This window comes from Postia placenta, assembly GCF_002117355.1.
Source record: "Postia placenta MAD-698-R-SB12 unplaced genomic scaffold POSPLAscaffold_7, whole genome shotgun sequence".
NCBI lineage: Eukaryota > Fungi > Basidiomycota > Agaricomycetes > Polyporales > Adustoporiaceae > Rhodonia > Rhodonia placenta.
The window spans coordinates 2042798-2060547 of NW_020169838.1; the positions used below are offsets into that span (position 1 = coordinate 2042798).

At 58.9% G+C, this 17750-nt stretch overlaps 7 protein-coding genes across 7 annotated transcripts; 4 read left to right on the forward strand and 3 right to left on the reverse strand.

Annotated features, from left to right (window-relative positions):
- Nucleotides 1–20: 20 nt before the first annotated feature.
- Nucleotides 21–1611, forward strand: POSPLADRAFT_1142871 (hypothetical protein; the record flags this gene model as incomplete). The annotated part of the gene is made up of 2 exons (XM_024485481.1): nucleotides 21–370; nucleotides 1407–1611. 2 exons carry the CDS (start codon nucleotides 21–23, stop codon nucleotides 1609–1611), a joined length of 555 nt encoding a protein of 184 aa, XP_024339251.1.
- Nucleotides 1612–2336: 725 nt separating this feature from the next.
- Nucleotides 2337–6838, reverse strand: POSPLADRAFT_1143624 (hypothetical protein; the record flags this gene model as incomplete). Its single annotated transcript, XM_024485586.1, has 10 exons — nucleotides 2337–2594; nucleotides 2658–4323; nucleotides 4349–4424; nucleotides 4555–4627; nucleotides 4683–4738; nucleotides 4792–5262; nucleotides 5314–5488; nucleotides 5622–5858; nucleotides 6433–6726; nucleotides 6782–6838. The coding sequence occupies 10 exons, from the start codon at nucleotides 6836–6838 to the stop codon at nucleotides 2337–2339; spliced, it is 3363 nt and encodes a 1120-aa protein (XP_024339252.1).
- A 1012-nt stretch (nucleotides 6839–7850) lies between these two features.
- POSPLADRAFT_1046756 (hypothetical protein) lies at nucleotides 7851–9470 on the forward strand (the record flags this gene model as incomplete). The annotated part of the gene is made up of 11 exons (XM_024479112.1): nucleotides 7851–7863; nucleotides 7914–8012; nucleotides 8080–8224; nucleotides 8290–8402; nucleotides 8459–8481; nucleotides 8555–8635; nucleotides 8683–8746; nucleotides 8904–9072; nucleotides 9138–9156; nucleotides 9215–9266; nucleotides 9325–9470. The coding sequence occupies 11 exons, from the start codon at nucleotides 7851–7853 to the stop codon at nucleotides 9468–9470; spliced, it is 924 nt and encodes a 307-aa protein (XP_024339253.1).
- Nucleotides 9471–10785: 1315 nt separating this feature from the next.
- Nucleotides 10786–12561, forward strand: POSPLADRAFT_1057074 (hypothetical protein; the record flags this gene model as incomplete). Its single annotated transcript, XM_024480868.1, has 12 exons — nucleotides 10786–10798; nucleotides 10851–10949; nucleotides 10998–11142; nucleotides 11400–11512; nucleotides 11563–11585; nucleotides 11649–11729; nucleotides 11793–11832; nucleotides 11883–12048; nucleotides 12113–12131; nucleotides 12188–12239; nucleotides 12302–12458; nucleotides 12525–12561. The coding sequence occupies 12 exons, from the start codon at nucleotides 10786–10788 to the stop codon at nucleotides 12559–12561; spliced, it is 945 nt and encodes a 314-aa protein (XP_024339254.1).
- Nucleotides 12562–12722: 161 nt separating this feature from the next.
- On the reverse strand, nucleotides 12723–13877 carry POSPLADRAFT_1066163 (hypothetical protein; the record flags this gene model as incomplete). Its single annotated transcript, XM_024482046.1, has 6 exons — nucleotides 12723–13192; nucleotides 13261–13272; nucleotides 13332–13462; nucleotides 13527–13559; nucleotides 13617–13798; nucleotides 13854–13877. 6 exons carry the CDS (start codon nucleotides 13875–13877, stop codon nucleotides 12756–12758), a joined length of 819 nt encoding a protein of 272 aa, XP_024339255.1. The 3' UTR covers nucleotides 12723–12755.
- A 1327-nt stretch (nucleotides 13878–15204) lies between these two features.
- On the forward strand, nucleotides 15205–16428 carry POSPLADRAFT_1074526 (hypothetical protein; the record flags this gene model as incomplete). The annotated part of the gene is made up of 5 exons (XM_024482717.1): nucleotides 15205–15452; nucleotides 15487–15565; nucleotides 15631–15996; nucleotides 16057–16270; nucleotides 16323–16428. The coding sequence occupies 5 exons, from the start codon at nucleotides 15205–15207 to the stop codon at nucleotides 16325–16327; spliced, it is 912 nt and encodes a 303-aa protein (XP_024339256.1). The 3' UTR covers nucleotides 16328–16428.
- POSPLADRAFT_1040047 (hypothetical protein) lies at nucleotides 16423–17348 on the reverse strand. The gene is made up of 2 exons (XM_024477657.1): nucleotides 16545–17348; nucleotides 16423–16484 (listed from the first exon to the last, which is right to left on the reverse strand). Exon 1 carries the CDS (start codon nucleotides 17338–17340, stop codon nucleotides 16546–16548), a length of 795 nt encoding a protein of 264 aa, XP_024339257.1. The 5' UTR covers nucleotides 17341–17348; the 3' UTR covers nucleotides 16423–16484; nucleotide 16545.
- Nucleotides 17349–17750: the final 402 nt, after the last annotated feature.

Genomic DNA, 17750 nt, shown 5'->3' on the forward strand with positions numbered 1-17750 from the left:
TCCACACCACGATCACGACCATGACCATGATGCACGCCGTCCGCCCTGCTGCTGCCGTGCGCCGCTGCACCCGCGCGCTCGCGCTCGCGCACGGTGCAGACGTCCCACAGCCGCTGCCGCCGCCGTCGCCGCCGAACCCACACCTGTATGCGCCCGCCGCGTTCGCGTGTCCGACGCCTCCGCGCCTCGGGCCCGCGCGCAGGGACGCGGCGAACGCGCCCAGCGGGAACGAGTCTCGGTCTAGCGGGAACGAGCCTGACGAGCTCAAGTCTAGCGAGAACGGGAACGGGAACGGGAACGGGAACGGGAACGGGAACGGCAGCGGCAGCGGCGACATCTCCGACCAGGAGTGGGAGATCCGCACAGGTGCGTCCGCGCCCCCGCGGCCGCGCGCGCCGTAGAGGCTCTGATGCTACCCGCAGGCCGCCGCCTCGCGTGAACGTGAACGTCCTCCCGCCTCCTCTCGTGAACGCCCCTCGCCCCTCGCCTCCCGCCCCCGCCGCGCACACCATCCGCCATCCGCCGCCCGCCGTCCGATCCGAGCAGGCCGCGCGATCTACATCCTCCAGCAGACCCTCCCCGGCTTCTTCCACACGGGGCTCGTCGCCTCGCTCGCGGAGGACGACAACAGCGCCCGTACCGGCGGCGGCGGCGGCGAGGCGCAGGGCATATATAGCCCGCGCGTGCGCCTCGCGTACACTCCGCCCACTGCGCTCCCGCCGCCCTTCCCGCGCACGCTGCACGTCGAGGGTGCGTACTCGTCCGTCCGTGCGCCCGCGCTTTCTCGTTCCTTGTTTGTAGTTTGTCGTTTGTAGTTTGTCGTTTGTAGTGTATCGTTCATAATCTGTCGTTTATCGTTCATAGTTTGTCATTTGTCGTCTCCCGTTTGTCGGTTCCTGTTCCTCGTTTCCGTTTTACATTTCCGCACCCACCACGCAGCGCTGACTCCTCCCCCGCCCGCCCGCCCACAGGCCTCCCGCTGTACATGGCGTCCTCCGCGTTCGTGCGCCACACGCTCAACGCGCTCTACACCGACCTCCACGTCGAGCTCCGCCGCGTGCGCGTGCACGGCCCGCGCACCGGCACGCCCGCGCCAGGTGCGTCGCCCCCCGCTAGATTCCCCGCGCCCGCCGCCCGCGCTGACTGACTGGCGCGCCAGGCCCAGGCCCAGGCCCGACCTGGAGCGACGCGGACAACCGGCGCCCGCGCCGCACCACGCGCGACAAGAGCCTCTTCGTCGGGCTCGCCGTCTCGGGCGTCGCGCGCGTCAGCGGCGCGCGGGGCGGCTGGGAGGTGTACGTGCGCTTCCACTCTCCCCCCCCTTCTCCCTGCTCTGTCTTGTCTGCTTTCCATGTCTTGACCGCGCGCTGACCAATGTCTTGGCCCCACGCTGGCGCTGCACACAGGCACTCGACGTACGCGTTCTCGCCCGTGTCGGGCCTCATCCACCAGCACACGATCGACTCGATCGAGCCGGCGCCGCACCAGGCCGTGTTCGACGCGCTCCGCGGCGCGCTGTGCAAGCTCGGGCTCGCGGACGGGCCCGGGCGCGAGTCGCCCGGTGCCGCGCGCTCGCAGCCGCACACGCACACGCACGCGAGGCAGGGGTAGGGCAGAGGTCGGGCTGCCGTGCGCGACGGGCGTGTGGAGGGTTTGCGAGACTAGCACGGGCAGTGGTGGTCGGGCGCGTCGTGCGTCGTCGCCGGTGTCTCCAGGACCTACAAAACAAACAGGGATTCGCGAGAGTATTGTCTCTCCTCAATTCGCCTCATCCCCACTCCGTAGTCTGACTGTGGCTGTTTTGCGGCAGCATGTCGATAATTGGTAGCTTCGCCTCCGTGTCACAAGGTGACTTGAACCTCGGACAATCTCACAGCGGAAGCACAGAAACATCACAAGTATTCTTAAAATAGAGACCGTCTCATGAAGGTCATCCTTTAGAAGGAGAAAATGCGTGAAAGGGTCAGCAGTGGTAGCTACAGGTGGAGATCTATCCAGTCATCTGCTATGACTGGAGAACAATCCTTTTGGCCAAGCCTGTGCCCATCCGCTCGAGCTCGCTCAGCACCGCACGCTCGTTCAGCACGACCGCCGACCTGTCCTTGTCTTTCGACTTTTCTTTCGGCTTGCCCGGTTCCTGCGAGACGCCGCGTGAGCCACAGCACTGCCCCACAAGCTGAGTTGGACCTACCCGATGCGCGGGAATGCTCGAGAATCCGCCCAGCACGCGGAATGGCCTCGGTGACTTGAGCGCAGGGTCCCACACGGCACCGTATCGATCACCGCCCAACGGGTCGTGGAACAGCACGAACGTGTCCTTGTATACGCGCTGGATATCAGTTGCATTCATTAGTCAGAGCGGGATCGCGCGCGCAATCACGGAGACGCGCCTTCAGGTCGTCGTACAGCAGCCGCGCGGGGTCGAAGCCGGGCAGCAGCCGTGCGGTCTCGTCGTCGGCACGCGCGTTGGCGTACTTACCCTTCCGCGCCCACACGCTCGCGTCGGCCTGGATGTTCTGGTGATAGCGCGGCAGCACCGCCGGGTCGAGCTCCACGATGAAGTCGTAGTGCTCCGTGGGGTGCGCAAACAATGCCTGTGTGCCCAGCCGTCAGCGGATGCGGGGGATGGGGAGACATGCGGGGACGGCCGCACATACCGCGACGTCGAGCTTCCGGGACTCGATGCCTCCTAGGCACTCCCATGTCGCCTTTGCGAGCGCGCGCACCCTCCGCGCAACGATGGCATCTGGGCTTTTGGCCGTCCACATGTGTCCATCTGGATCGCGCTCTGTGGGGAGCGTCCAAACGCCCGCCTTGGCACCGGCGATGACGCCGGCCGCAGCCCCCGATGATCCTGCCGCATCATCACTGCCATAGAGGGGGACGAACATTGTTGTGCTCCAGTCCCAGTCTTTCAGCAGCTCGATTGCCAGTGCGAACCCGCGCTCTTTGGAACCCGGAACACCAGCCTTGCGATCGGCGACGCCATCTTCGCTTGCGACAGGACTATGTCGCAGAAAGATGCCCGCACAGAGCAGCTCTACGGCCTCCTCGCTGACGTGCCCACGCAGGAGCCAATGCGACGCAAACCACCGCTTCACCAGTCGCACCGTGCCAGAGAACGCGGGGAAGCGGTGGTTCAGCGCGGCCACTGCACGGTGATGCCGCGGTGCGTGGATGAAACGGCGGCGGTACACCTCCTGTGCGTCCAACGCGGCCTGCCGCTCGCGCGGATCGCCCCCGCTCTGGCGCTGGAGGCGCTTGGATATATGCGGCTTGTCGTTGATCGCGCGCTCGAGCAATGTCGCCTCGCGGTCGTGCCATATGCGTGCGTGGAAGGCCCACCCTTCTGCGGTGACGATCTCGAGGGACGCCTGGTCCCGGATTTCTGAGGGCGCTCCGCCGTCGTGGACCGAGACGGCTGCCCGCAGGCCCTTCTGCGTGGCCATGAGCGCCGTCGCGAGCGTCTCGAAGAACGCCAGCTTGATCTTCTGGATCGCGCGCAGGTCGTCCGGCCAGCGTGCGGACTTCTCGAATTCGACGACGATGTGCATCGGCGCGAGGTAGCGGGCGCTCGGTGGAAGCGCAGATGCCAACGATGCGGGCACAGAGACGGGGCTGTGCACGCTTGTGTATCGCAGTGCTTCCGCGACAGGGCTGACGTTCAGGATCGCGAGGGGAAGCTTATCGTCCAGCGCCTTCATCGCCCTGACTAGGTTATCAAAAGCCGTCATAGCGGCCTTGAACCCAGCGGGTACACCGGCCGTCTGGTAGATGGCAGAGACAGACTCCGGTAACCGAAGCACGGAGTCGAACTGGCCCTGCCATGCATGGATTGCGTCGTCGGCGATACCGCAGTGGCGCTTGAGGACATGCCGCACGATGAATGTCGGGATCTGTGCGCGTTCATCCTGATTGCCGACAGCCCATACAACACTCTCCACGATGCTGCCGTCCTTGAAGCGACGAAGTTCCGCCTTGTCGCCCCAGAAGTCCTTAAACTGTCGTGCAGCCTCGCTTTCCTGCTCGGCCGCGGCAGGGCCATGGTCGACGAGCCGGAAAGCATGCTCCGTATCGAGAATGAGGCCAACATAGACAATTGACGGGTTGGAGGGATTGGCCTGGGATAATGGCCGCGCCTGCGGGGACGGGTGCAGCACCGCGACGGCTTTCGTACGGTTTCCAAAGCCCGTTCGGAGAGCTGACAACATCGTGGCGATGAGTGCATTATATGCAGATCCATGCTCCAAAATAGCATGTTGAGACGGCTTGTGCAGCTTTGCGGAGGACAGATCAACCCTGGTGCCGAAGTCAGTCATAGATCTGAATCCGCATGCAGGTAGCGCACCGCAGAACGACGTCAAAGCGAGATGCGATATCGCGCTGCTCCTTGAGAAACACAGACGAAAATGGATCATCGGAAGCTGCGTGATTGTCAAGCATTTGAAGTGTCTTCTGCGCATCATAGCGGAGCTGTCGTAGTGTTTAGTTGCGACCAACACGTTACACGTAAATATAATATCTATACCATCTCGAGCGAGCTCAGAGGCACACCAGCAAGCATGTTGACAGTTGAGCTAGAGTCGACGAACACAGCTTCATGCGACGCATACGTCTCGGGCGGAAACTACCTCTCCAGACAGTCAGTTTTTGTATGAGTGGACAAGACAGGTAGCGCATACTCGGTGTCCATCCGCCGACTTGACGAACACTCTGTCCTTCGAGAAATCATGTCGCGCTGTACGGCGGTCAGCCTATGCCTCGTCAAATTCACAAGCAGAGGCCACGCACCCAGGAAATCAAGCGCAGCTTTGAAGAGCTGGTACGAGCTCAGGCCCTTGCCGAGAGGCTTGCGCTTCACTGCCTTGCCGAACCCGCCCGCCGCGGACTCCTCGCCGTGCACGAGCAGCTCAAGCACGGACACCCAGAACATGCCGCGGCGCTCGAAGCCGCGGACGCAGAGCCGGTCGCCCGCGCCGTACCCGCGCTGGTTGGCCCAGACGCGCAGCAGTGCGAGCGCGTCCGCGAAGGCGGGCACAGACTCCTTCAGGTTGTGCGTGCCGAGGAAATGCCGCTTGTAGGCCGTGCAGAGGGCGATGGCGGAGTTGTATAGCGGCGTGGGGGTGTCGCTGGCGTCGCCGGACGTGCGGATGTTCGAGCGCGCGGGGGAGAGGCGTTGGAGAGGAATGGGCGACGACGGGGACAGCACAGGGATGATGCGGATCTCCGCGTTCAGGCCCGAGAAATCAGTTTCTGAGTCACCTTGGCGAATTTGAGTGGTGGCGCCAAGAAATGCAGACATGCTGCGCTTACCGTTTCGCGGACGCAGAATGAGCGTGGTCAGTCGAGGGTCGCCAGTCGGTGACTCAAAAAAGACCTCGACGTTCATGCCGCTCTTGTCCGATATTGCTGCAGCGATGACAGACAGATAGTATGCTCTTTTGTGGAAGAATCGGCTGTGCAGGTAGTCTTTCTCTTGGAACAAAGCCTGTCGAAATGATAAGTGGATGCCGACGACAGAGCACGGTGAGGCATACGTCAGGCATCGCCACGGCAACATCAGCCTGGTACCTGTGTCCATCCCTCTCTTTCACGGCGGATCTCAGCGCCCAGCTACCGACCAGGACAATCTCCGCAGGCCTCTCGAACGCGACCTTCCAATTTGTCTCTGCGGTGGGGGCAGGAAGCGCGAACGGGACGGAGATGCCTTTCTTCTGGAGATCACGCGCCGCTTCGAGAGGGTGCTGCGCCGCGGAGGACGGGAGCGCGTTGAGGAATGCGTGGAGCTGCAGCAGGAAGCGGTCGAGCGGCGCGGCGCGCGAGTACTTTGGCCGAACGTTGGGCAGCAGGGCATCAATCTGTCACAGGAGGTGAGCTTCTATGACAAACGCGGGTTCGGACCTGGCCAACTGGCATGGGACCTGAGTAGACGGGCTAATCGGTGGGATTGCCGGACGCGGGCTCTTGTCGTACAGAACGGGAAAAGCCGTGTGGCGCACATATTCCCGGCTCCTTTGGAGATAGCTCCCCGGAAGAACAACCGCTTTCCAACGGCGCGATAGCGGACAGCGTTCCTTGGAAGCGCCGCGTGTACGACTAGAAACCCCACTGCACACACTACCATACGATTCGCAATCGGACATGAGCCGTGTTAGGTGCGGTGATAACCCATGGATAGAAACGAGGCTAGCCGCATGTCCTAAGGCTCAAACGGTCCACACCAGCCATCCGCACTGCTTCAAGATTAATAACAAGGGTACGTTTGATGGCCGATGCACATCATACTGGGGCAAAAAGGCCTTTTACCGCTATGCAGTGCAGACAAGAACCCCACGCGACAACTCGATCAGGGACCGTCATGCTACGATGAAAACAGGAATTCTACGGCTGACTGCCTCGGTCCCTGGGCATAGTGGACCAATCATGGCTTACCTGCAGCTTAAAGGAAGTCGAACGATACAGCTCCGAAGCGTCCTTGATGTTCCTCAGTTCCTGGCCCTTCGGGGGCTGGTTCTTATGTGTTCCAGGATGTTCTCCTGCAGATCCCGCGGTAGCGGCCTCGCCGCCCAGTCCAGCCCATTGCTCTTCGTTCGTGCCTGCTTCTTCGTCTTCTTCGCTCTCGTCCAACAGGTCGTTTGAGTGCGGGGCGTGGGTATCTCCCGCTGCAAGCATGTCCGCATCGCTCAGTACAGAGTCTGCGTCCTTCTCCGGACTCGATGGACGACGCTGCAAATACGCTCAATGTGTGCCAAGGAACGAGCGCAACGAAGGTCTTGCTCACTTTTGCCGGGAGGGTTTGCGTAGCATGTCCTCTCTTCCTTTTCATTCCAGCGGCCATGATGTACAAGCGAGACGGCAGAGAGGACGAACACAAGAGAGCCCACAGACGGTGGCTGGACGTGAACCGCTGAGCCGCGACAAATGCGCAAAATGAGAGATCTGTACGTCACGTGCGTCTGATGGCCGTTGTCTGATAAGATAAATAGACTCCGTGAAACTCGGAATACTTAATGGGGAATGATCGATGCATCGGGTCAGTCTCCGTACCGCCGAGATGCCGAGCGCTCTCCGGGGCCAACCTCCGTGTCGAGGCAACCTTGCGTTTGATTGAGGCGTGCATCCACTGACATGCGCAATTATTTTCCTCTTCGCCGGTCTGGTAACGTGAGGTCTGCTCATGCCCGTCGCGGGACACAAGGGTCTACATCGCAGAGGGCGAAGGGACCGCCGTCATACGATATGACCGAGAAGAGACACGGACCGATGCCGTACGGGACATGCATCTCTCGATCTGACTGATGTTCGTCTCTGCTCAAAGTGGTGGTCCGGTATCACGGAGCGCTTAATGATCCCCTGTTACGGCAGCACTAGCAGCGCCTCGGTTGCGCCTGACGCACCTTGAGCTTGCTTAATGGATCTCTCCCAGCCCTTGCCCCAAACCCCACCCATTCCGCGTGTAGCCTCTTGGACACAATCTCGGAAGAATGACAAGTCTTAAACGCGCGGTCAGCGCTGCGCAGGGTCCGTCTTATACATGGCCACAGTGGGGACGGGAGACCTCGCCGCCCACGGATGGCGCAATGGCAGTTCGGCTTATTGACCAGCTGTAACGTCATGTATCAGATTCCTTGTCTGCCGTCGACCGTCTGTTTATGGCATGGCCCAAGCGGCTCGCTACCTGTTCACCCCATCTCGGTGATGCCAGGCAGAATCACACGCCCAACGTCTTGTTATAAAGCGTTCCCGTCCTTGTCCTGCCCACCTGCCTTTTCTTCGTCCCTCTCTCCATCCTCCATCCCCCTCCCCCGCCCCGCTACTCCGCCCCCTGGCCAACGACGTCCGTGCTAGTCATGGAACTCCAAGGTACACCCTCAGCCCCTTCCGCCACCGCATCCATGCCTAACCCCACACAGCGCGCGCCAGCAACACCGACTTCCACCGCGACCCGTACGGCTACGTGCCGACGGAATGGATATGCATTCTCTTCATCGTGCTCTTCAGTCTCTCCGCTAGTCCGTATCTCCCTCCCAGTGCTTTCTCCCCCACGCGTGAATGCTGTATCTGACACTGCGCACACAGTCGTGCACGCCGGGCAAGCGACATACACCCGGCTCTTCTGGCTGTTCCCCACCATCTGCACGGCCGGCATCCTCGAGATCGTCGGCTGGAGCGGCCGCCTCTGGTCTAGCAAGAACATCCTGGCGAAAAGCCCCTACCTCATGCAGTGCGTGTCTCCCTCCCGCTGTCCCTCACAGCACACCGATCGCCGGCCCCTTCATGCGCCTGCAGAATAGTCACGACGATTATCGCGCCGACGTTCCTCGTCGCGGCCAACTTTGTCATCCTCGGCCAGATGATCCGCCGCCTCGGCCAGTGCTACAGCCGCATCAGTGCAAAGTGGTGTAAGCTCGTCGCGCGCACAGCCAGATATGATGCTGACGCGCTGTCTTGCGCGCAGATACCATCATCTTTTGCAGCTTTGTGAGTATTTTGCGGTGGCCCCGCGGGACTGTCCACCAGATGTAGGCCACGCTCATGCCGCATACGTACACAGGACGCCATCGCGCTCATCATCCAGGCTGTCGGCGGTGCGACCGCGGCTACTGCCGTAGACCAGAACAAGAACCCGAACAAGGTGAGCAAGCGATAATGCTCTTCTCATGCCCAGCGCGGAGGCGGAAGCGAGAGACTCACGCGGACACCCAGGGCGGCCACATCATGCTGATTGGCATCGTGATTCAAATGTGTACGTGCGCTTCGTTTCCTGATGCAGCTTTCCGAGAATGACGGATCTCCTTTTTTGACACCTGATCTGACGTACGATGATACCGCCCGGCATCACCACGGCCGCGTTGCAACGCCTGCCAAACCTTAATGGACATCCACTGGTCTACGGCGCGCAGTTGGCATCACGGTCTACATGGCGCTCGCGGCGGAGTTTATCCTGCGCTACTTGTACGACCGCCCGGTGCGCGCCTCGGGCGACAGGCCGCTCGCCGCGTTCAGCTTCGACAGGAAGCACAAGCTCATGCTCGCCGGGCTGACGTTCAGCAGTATCTGCATCTACATCCGGTGCGTCCCTTTGCTCAGCATTGCCCGCAGAGCGGCACTGACAACTCTCGCGGGGCGCGGTGCAGGTCTGTCTACCGTACGATCGTATGTTGCCTTCCTTTCCTGTGCAGCCTGGGCCGCGTGCTGACGCGGAGCCTTTCAGGAACTCGCGAATGGCTGGACAGGGTACATCATCCACACGCAGCGGTACTTTGGTGTGTGCTCCGCCGCCATGCGCTCGAAACATGGAGGCCTACTGACCGCCGGCTCTAGACTGGCTCGACGGCGGCATGATCACGCTGGCCATGTTCACCGTCAACTTCTTCCATCCGGGCTTCCTCCTCGGGCCCGCGCGCACCTGGGCGACAGGCAAGGAGGTCGACATCCCGCTCAAGCAGATGGACAGCGACATCGCGTAGATACAGGCGTAAAACGCATGCCTCTTTCCACACATAGGCGAGGGGCCGTGAGTTTCTGTTTCTTTCGACATTCCTAGTGGCGCCTTGCTTTTGTCTTCTGCATTCGACATTCGACAAGTTGTTTTTGATACCAATTCTGCCTTGCTGTGGTTCTACTCGCCTCCCGGTTTGATTGAACGCTGCTGCATCGCCTCTCGCTTGCATCATGGACATCCATTCTACGTCAGACTCATAGATATCGCACAGTAATACCTCGCGGTTTCCTCAAGTGTGCGACGGTGGCACCGTTTTAGTGAGAGACGCGCCGGTCCAGAGGCACTGAGTGCGGTGGAGTAAGACATGTAGAATGCGTGCTTCTGCAATAGCCCTATGGATAGCGTGGACTGCTCTTGCCGTGATGGAGTGCCTCCTCGGGCAGCGATGTGCAACGTTCACACCGCCACGTGTACTCCTTTAGTGGAGACCAAGGAGGTCCCCTGGGTCGCTATCTCAGATCTCAGATCTCAGCATCTTCGGGAAAAGGCACTGTCACGAACGCTGGCACAATCCCAAATGCCGCGGACGTCCGAGGTAGGGCAGGCGTGCGTACGGGTACTTGAGATGCAGCCAGATGACGTCGTGGCCACCGCTATGGTCATATCCGCCGGCGGTGTCAATCTTTGTTTGTGGCCTGCGCACCACGAAGGGGGCAGAGTGCAGGATAGGAAAGCCATTACTACTTCGGGCGGTGGCACCCCAGCGCTCAGCGCTTGTCCGCGTTCAAGCTTCTGACCATACGCGGATGTGAACGACGATCGACTTCCTACCAGTGAGTGCCCGGGTTGTGTAATATTACCCAGAGCCATTTGACCTCAGCACCTGCAGTAGCAGAAGTTGAGCCATGATATCGCGCAGAGGCAAAGGCGAAAATAACAGCACGATCAGCGTTGTGGACAGACCACAATGGCCGTCTGGCAGGTCAGGTTTCTGCACTCTGTGTTGCGACAATGAGGCCTAACGTGCATAGTAGATGTGCCCATGGGACCACTAGTACTGTGACGTAGGGCCTCAACCTGTCATCCATATTGACGTCTGCGCGCGGAAACAACCGGGTCCGCGCCATTCGGGATGGCCAGTTGAGCCGGCGAATGTCGACGGTCGACGGTCTCTTCGTTGCGCCGCGCCGGCTTGCTAAGCAAAATTACTCCTCAGAGCTCCCTTGCAGCATGCGGAATATAATTCTTCCGCATTCCAGGTCTTTATGATTCGGGTCCATGGCACAAAGCCTTTACCGTGACTCACTTCGATACCCTCACTCGCCTCCGCCTCCTGAGCCATGGGTCTTCTAGGTGCGCACACACACAAGCTGCTGAACTGCATTTTGTTTGACGTCTGTCATAGCTCGCCAAGATCCAGTTGATTCCGACCATGATCTGTACGGATACGTCCCAACGGAGTGGATCTGCATCCTCTTTGTCGTCCTGTTCTCGCTCTCCACAGGTGCGTGCATCATCCGAGTGTCAACGCAGCCCCTAATGCGGAAAATAGCCATTCAAGCTGTCCAGGCGGTGTATACGCGTCTATGGTGGATATACCCCACGATCTGCGTAGCGGGTATACTCGAGATCATCGGCTGGAGCGGACGGCTGTGGTCCAGCCTGAACCCTGTCGCAATAAATCCATACCTCATGCAGTAAGTCCCCATGTCCCGTCCGCTTCGTGACACCTCTGCAAACGATAGCGGCCCGCGTTTCGCGAGCTGTGCATCGTCGCCGACCAAGCGCTCTGTACAGTTCATGGACGGTGCACATGACGACACTTTGTTGAGACATCACTGAGAATGGCATGTCCGACGTCCGTCTGTCCGGATCATCCCCCGTAAACAGAGTGACACAGATCCCAGCGCCATTCGGTTCGAATCCCGCCTCATCATATCTCACAAATATCCAGGATCGTCACAACCATCATCGCACCTACGCCCCTCGTCGCGGCGAACTTCCTCGTTCTTGGACAGCTCATTCGCCGACTGGGTCAATGCTATAGCCGTCTGAGCGCAAAGTGGTGTAAGTCGCCCAATCGCTCCATCCAGCTGCCCGCTCACCGGCCTCCTCAGACACGATTGTCTTTGTCTGCTGTGTGAGCTATCGGTTGATGACGTCGTGCATCCGCTCAAAGCCCAACACGCTGACCGTCCGTCAGGACATCGTCGCCCTTGTCATCCAAGCTGTAGGCGGCGGCGCGGCCTCGGGTGCTGTGGACAACAACAAGAGCCCCGTGCCGGTACGTCCTCCGTGCCAGAATCAGCCGCACACCGCCCCTCATGCAGGATTCATCGCCTTGTAGGGAGGGCACATCATGCTCGCCGGCATCGCCTTCCAATTGGGTGCGTGACTCGCACTTGTAGAGGCGCTACGGGACCTCATCTTGTCCCAGCCTCGATCACGGTGTACATGGCCCTCGCAGTGGAGTTCATCCTGCGGTACATGTACGACCGGCCGCTGCGCGCCGCGGAACGCACGGACACCGGGTACGCGCTCGACAGGAAGATGCAGCTCATGATGGCCGGGCTCGCCCTGAGCAGCGTCTGCATCTACATCCGGTGAGCGCCGCCCCGCCTTACTTGCTCCTGTGTCCCACGCCGCTCACGCTGCTGCCGCGCGCAGGTCCGTGTACCGAACCATCGTGAGTCTCCTCTCCATATTCCTGCAAAGGGATACCATCCCGACCCCCTATCGCAGGAGCTTGCCATCGGCTGGACAGGATACGTTATCGAGACCCAACGCTACTTCGGTGTGCAGCCTAGGCTTCTCACGCCGCAATCATAATGGTGCTGACGGCTTGGGCGCACGCAGACTGGCTGGACGGCGGCATGATCGTGCTCGCGATGTTCGCCGTCAACATCTTCCACCCGGGGTTCCTCCTCGGCCCCGGCAAGACCTGGAATGCCCAGATGTCCGCGCAGACGGTCAACAGAGCCGAGGCGCAGGAGAAGCGCGGCGCCGACATGGCGTGATGGCGGTGTCGACAAGAAAAGGGCCTATCTGCTCTGGTGCACCCGCTGTCGTTGCACGCAAGGCCTGCGAGCAGCTCGGCGGGCAACTATTCTACCTAATGCCAATACTCTTAGTTTTCTCCCTAGATGTTGTATCGATATGGTGCGTGTCTGCTAATGAGAAGCCAGTACACACTCGTTGGTCCCTTGGCAAACGCAAGCAGGTTTCAGATCCGAGTGACAAGTGGAATGCTCGAAATTCCAAGGGGTCATAATATAGTGGGGATAGGAAGGCAGTGTACATACACATCGGACTAGTCTTCGATCACAATCACGTCGCTGTCTGCTCTTGTTAGGCGGCTTGCTGCAGACTCTTTCGAGGCGCCACCACCGCGCCGTCTCCGGGTAGGCCGCTCGGGTGCTTCGTCGTCTATCACCAGAACGTCACCAGGGTCTGCCTGGCCTCGTTTGCGCTTGGTGGCCGCACGGGTCCGCGCCGCGCCGCGCGCCCCCTCGTCTTCCGAGTCGTCTATGCTGATGGCCTGCGTTTGCGTGGTGCCGGCGCTCGAGGCGGGACGGCGAGCAGCAGCCGCAGGTGTTGGAGCGATGTCCGCGGCGCGCCCTTTGCCTTTCGCGGCAGATGGGGACGCGGCGGCAGGCGGTGGCGGGCGGGCGTAGAGCTCTGTCCACTGGCGCGCCGTGTGGTCGTATTGGCTGCGATTGCGCAGGTACTGGGTGGCTATTGATGGGACTGGAAGCCAAATAACGTGTTAGACGTTCTGAATACGAGTTGCAGGAAGATGATCAATGGCTTCGCACCTAGAGGATCTTCTGCGTATTATCAAGCCAATCAGCCGCCGTGGATATCACGATCAATTATAATCACATACTGGGGTTGGGGTCTGTGAGGAGCGACGATAGCGAGAGAATGACTTTGAAGAGGGACAGCGCAGGAGACCAGTTGTGCTTGAGGATGTCGATGCAGATGTTCCCTCTATCGTTGATGTTCACATGATATATTCTGTGGAGACGGCGGTCGTCAGTCAGGAGGATGCGCGCGAGGCGGGGCGGGCGCTTGGACGTACCGCGTGCGGAACGTGACCTTCGGAGCGGAGAATCTACGCTCGGACGCGTTTGTCAGAGAGGCGCCAGACAGACAGAGCCAGAGAACGCACGGATAGTCTGGGGCCAGGTGTATTTCGATCTGAAAGACTCCCCCCTCATAGCAGCTGCCCTCTGGTCCCGGGAGCGTAGCCGTCCAGTGGAACAGGTTGTCGCCCGCGGGAGCGAGCGTTATAGCGCCGAGATCTTCCTTCTTGAGGTCGGCGATCTCGCGGTGGATGCGCTTTAGCGTTGTCTGTATGCAGAGTCATCGCGTTCAGTAATCCAACGGTCTATGTTATGGAGCTAACCGAGGTCGAGAGAGCTGGCGGCATGGCGAGGTCGTGTATACGGTGTATGGTCGAGGAACACGGAAGAGGCGCGCGCCGCAGGTCGTGGCTGGGGCTTACGTAACAATGCGTGAGGCGATTGCCAAAGAGGGAATAAGCAACTTGAACACATCTCATGCCAATCTGCCGTTCGCTTCGTCTTTGAGGATAGCAGTCGCTTTCTTCTCATTTACAAAGCATGAGGAGACATCATTGTGACACCTTTCTACATCCCGTTCCGTCCAACTGTTCTGCTACTGTGGCCACCGGAAGCCACTCTCGTCATAGAACAGCCCGTAGTGTAGCCGTCATTGGTAACCCATCATCGGAGACTACTGCATTAACGTAGCCAAATCGCAAAGATTCTGACAAGATAGTGAATAGGTGTCTGCTGACATTTTGGCCAGCCAACGATGTCGTGCTCTCAGTCGCGACGCACTCACGCGTCTTGTTGAACAAATTTCCAATCTTTGGACTATTCTGGCGCTATATGATATAAAAGCGGCCGCTCCATTTTCTTTGCATTCATGCATGACAATAAAAATATTGCCGAAACGCTCTTGACGAAGAAATATCTGAATACATATCATGTTCTTGAAGAAACAAGTAGATTTGCAAGGCCGGCATCGAGAGGTGAGTGCATGTTACCTTTCAATATCGGAGTAACTCAATACATCTTCCGTCAGTGGTGAACGTGACAATACAAACATACCGCATGTTGAGCTGCCGCAGGCGGCATCTATTGATCGAGACATCGACAAAATCTGATGACTTGCGATCTCAAGCTGACGAAAGCGATAGTCAGCTGGTTCTCCGCCCTTTGAAGATTGTCATGGCGTGGCATGCTGCACCTTTCAGCCTATGCAGGTGGTGCACGACGAAGAGCTAAAGCCTTATTGTCGGCCTACTTCAGTTCTCATCTTGCGAAACTATGCTGACTCCCTGAAACCATCCGAGTCATCTTCTTGTCTTTTATAGCATTGAGATGACCGGGAGCGTGTACAATTCGTGCACGGTATACCAGGCTCATCTGACATCGTGTTTCGCGGGCGCGTAGATTCTCTGAGGTGCGTCGCAGGGCACGCAGGACTTAGACGTCTTCGAGGTCGATCGCCAAGCTCATGGGCCTCGACGCTGCCGACGAGCCGCGCCTCCCACCAGGTCTGTTCCCGCACCCCTCCGCGCCTGCATGATCACACACACTGCCGCAGCCGCAACCGCTCACTGGACCCTCGTGAACCACGGCCTGCCGTAATATCCATGGACTTCCTCCTCTCCCGCGCGCCAGCGTCCGGCAGCAGCGTTGGCACTCCCGTCGACTGGCTCAGCGGAAATGGCAGCGGCAGGGGTCCTGAACCAGGCGCACTTCATCTGCCCGGCGTGCATAACGCCACGCGCCCTGTTCGGCCCGCCCGAGGCGTTCCGCACGGGCGCGCCTGTGCTCGGAGAGCTCCCGCTCGTCCTCGGTATGAGCGCAGGCTGCGACCGCGGCGTGCCGTTCGCGCCGCTCAGCAACGCGGAGGCAGGGGCGGGCGACGCGCAGGAGTGGCGGGACATGATGCGCGCGGCCGCCGAGCAAGTGTGGCGTACTCTGACGTGAACGCCGCGGACTCAGGGTGTTCGCGCGGGAGACCGACGGAGACGAGCCTGTGCCTCGTGGCCTTGTGGGATCGTCGCAGCGCGAGGGCATGCGTGTATGTGGATTCTCGGGGTCTGTAGGTAGCACATGATCGGGGAGGTCGCGGCGTACATAATGTAGTTGAGTGCGCTAATCGATGGGTTCTCACCTCACCTTCGACGTCCATCCGTCATCATGAAGAGCATTTTGCAAGCACTCGGCGTTGACAAGGACTGTAAGATCGCTGTGGTTCAGTATCGACGGGATGTCTTTGGAGTGGGGAGGGAGGAGGAGCTCCACTGGTCCATCGTGTTGCAGACTGAATCCAAGGTCAACAGCAAGTCGAGGTTCCCGTGCTTCCAGGTCTTTGATCGTACCTTTAATGATGAGCGGGGAAAGCAATGGGAGCTGCATGACCGGGACGTTTCGCTTGCCAAAACGCGCAAGTGCCTTGGAGGCGTCTATATCGGTGTGGTGAAGGAAAGCCAGATTGCGTTGTTACGGGAGGTATGTTTTGTCATTCCAACGTCCACCCCAGCGCCCGATAAGTATGTTGACGATGATCAGGTCGTCCATAGCAATCCACCCACAGACAGGTCTGCGGAGTGGAACTGCCGTGACTGGGTGATGGAGGTCATCGAGTTGTTTATATTGAAGGGATGGGTTGGTGCAAGCATCCACTCCCAGTCAGTGCTTCTTCCCTCGCTCAGGCGTGCCAGCTTGGCTACAGAGACTCTCTTCAGCGAGAGCTCTAGTGCGCTACCTGTGATTGTCGATCTCGGTGAGTCGGCTCATATCTAGACGCCGCATTAGAATCTGAGATGAGTTTATAGCATAGCTCCGGGGAGAATTAAACATGTCCATCCTTGTGCAATCGATGTCAAGTAGCCACTAGTGCCTGAGATGTTGGTGTACTATACAAAGAAAACAGATCCTTTGAAAACAATGCATGCGACTTAAGATACTTCACAACAAATGTAGAATGATCGAGTATCCTACAAGAAGGTTCCATTGTCAGCATTGCGCTGTAGGACTGTCCCAGACAGAGTTTGTACCTTAGAAAGCGCCGACCATCCGCTCAGACAACTCGCGATCTACGAGCCAATCTTTCTCGTAGTCTTCGGGAGTGAAATCCCGCACAGCCTGTAGCCAGCTCTCATCGTGTCTCGGGGTTGGATAATACATTGACCTGACAAACTCCCAATGCTCCGGATACCATCCAGACTCCTCCCAGTCTATCACGCCCGCTATTGTCCCACCATGCACGAGGATATTGCGAGGTGCAAGGTCGGCGTGCGTGAACACAATCCGGTGGTCATCACGCATGCGAGTGCGGACGTCTGCAAGAATCTCCTCGCATAGATATGGTTCTGCGGCGTCGATGAGACAGTCGTTGAATGCGCTTTCGTCGGCAAAGGGTCCGATCGGATACGAGGATACGCGACTGTCTATGGTAGCAGCACCATTCAGACCGCATACGGCTGGTCCATGGGGAGATTTTAGAGCTCGAAGCTGGAGGACGAATGAGCGTATCTGTTCGACGATGTTTGCGCGCTGCTCGGTATCGAGATGACGCCATACTGCCTGCAAATTATCGCCATGTACCCTCTCCATGAGCAGGAATCTGAGGTCATACCACGCAGTTGCGGCTATGACACGGGGAACGGGGATAGACGTGTGTGTCCGGACGAAGTTGATGATGTGGCCCTCGTGTGCGACAGTGGGTTCACTACTGACTTTTAGAACAAGACCGAAGGGCAAAAAGTGTACGTGGGTGCCTAATACTCCCTTCCAGGAGTAGTACCAGCTTTGAACATGGACATAGATGTTGAGAACGGCTGCGAGAAACATGGTCGGGTCGAAAGCGGAGAAGTATGAACCACCGATCGATCACGAGCTTAAGCAGCCAAGCGCTGCTCAAGCGCTCATAGCTGATTCCATAGCGTCTGCTCCAGGTCGGCATTCCTTTTATCGTTCAGGTTTTCCAGCGTGGCTACAGTGACTTCAACGAGAGCTCTAGTGCGCTACCTGATAATGTCGCTCGTTTTCTCTGAGTGAGACGACTTTCGGTGACTTGGCTCATATCTAAAAGCCGCGATGAAATTCGAGAGTTTATAGTGTGACTCTGAGCAGAATTGAAGTATTTACATCCTTGTGCAATCGATATAAAGTAACAGCTAATGTTGGAGTAGTACTAAGTAGGATTGAACCAGATGGTACTTGTACCTCAGGTTGGAAGTCGTGGATCTACCCCCATTCAT

What these genes read in the sequence shown, in the direction of transcription:
- POSPLADRAFT_1040047 (XM_024477657.1), bottom strand. Translation starts at nt 17,340, where the DNA reads ATGTTTCTCGCAGCCGTTCTCAACATCTATGTCCATGTTCAAAGCTGG.